The 883-nt window shown below is 61.4% G+C and overlaps 1 protein-coding gene across 1 annotated transcript in view; it reads right to left on the bottom strand.

Moving 5' to 3' along the window:
* ROR1 (receptor tyrosine kinase like orphan receptor 1) overlaps positions 1 to 883 on the bottom strand; it is a 369596-nt gene that overhangs the window by 17296 nt on the left and 351417 nt on the right. The window contains exon 8 of the mRNA XM_027852854.1: positions 142 to 353. Within this exon, the coding sequence (XP_027708655.1) occupies positions 142 to 353 (212 nt within the window). The remainder of the gene's footprint in view (positions 1 to 141; positions 354 to 883) is intronic.

Below are 883 nucleotides of genomic sequence, written 5' to 3'. Positions count from 1 at the left end.
CCTCCCTCCTCCCCTCCCTCTCCATTCCTTCCTTCCTTCCTCCCTCCTCCCCTTCCTTCCTTCAGTGCCCAAGGAGGGGAGCTCAGTCGCATCCCAGGCTGGACGCTGGGCAGCCGTCCCATCTCTCCCTCCCCACATTACCTTGGGTTTATAGGCAGACAGCATGGACATCTCCACGTTCTGGCCCCGGACGTGCTTCGGCTGCCTCTGGGCGGGCGGCGAGGAGGGCTTCTGGTTGTTGCGGCAGACACAGATGAAAAAGAAGAGCAAGGCGATGGCCAGAGGGATGGCCACGCTGGGCACCAGGATGTACAGGATCTCCATCTTATTCTTCTCCTTGGAATCCTTGGAATCTGATGTAGACACAACCGAAGAGTCCCCCATGATGGGCCTGGCCAGTGTTGGGCAATGCTCAACGGCAGGGTTTAGAGCGCACCCCCTCCCAGCATCCCCCGTGTGAAGCCCCCCATTCCTCCCTCCTTCCAACGTTCTCCTCCCCCGGGGTTCCTCCCTCTTATTGTCCCCCCCTCCCCCCTCCCAGGATTCCCTCTCTGAAGCCCCCTCATTCTTCCATCCTTCCAACGTTCTCTTCCCCCAGGGTTCTCCCCTCCTTCTCCCCTCCCAGGATCCCCCCTCTGAAGCCCCCCCATTCCTCCCTCCTTCCAACGTTCTCCTCCCCCAGGGTCCCTCCCTCTTATTGTCCCCCCCTTTCCCCCCTTCCAGGATTCCCCCTCTGAAGCCCTCTCATTCTTCCATCCTTCCAACGTTCTCTTCCCCCAGGGCTCCCCCCTCCTTCTCTCCTCCCAGGATCCTTCCTCTGAAGCCCCTCATTCCTCCTTCCTTCCAATGTTCTCCCCCCCCTCGCCCCCCCCTCGCGCAGGGG

The sequence above is a fragment of the Vombatus ursinus genome, unplaced genomic scaffold (genome assembly GCF_900497805.2).
Source record: "Vombatus ursinus unplaced genomic scaffold, bare-nosed wombat genome assembly UNPS02009824.1, whole genome shotgun sequence".
In the NCBI taxonomy this organism is placed as follows: Eukaryota; Metazoa; Chordata; class Mammalia; order Diprotodontia; family Vombatidae; genus Vombatus; species Vombatus ursinus.
Note: the sequence above shows the minus strand (reverse complement) of the source record. Positions and strands in the feature narration are given on the sequence as shown.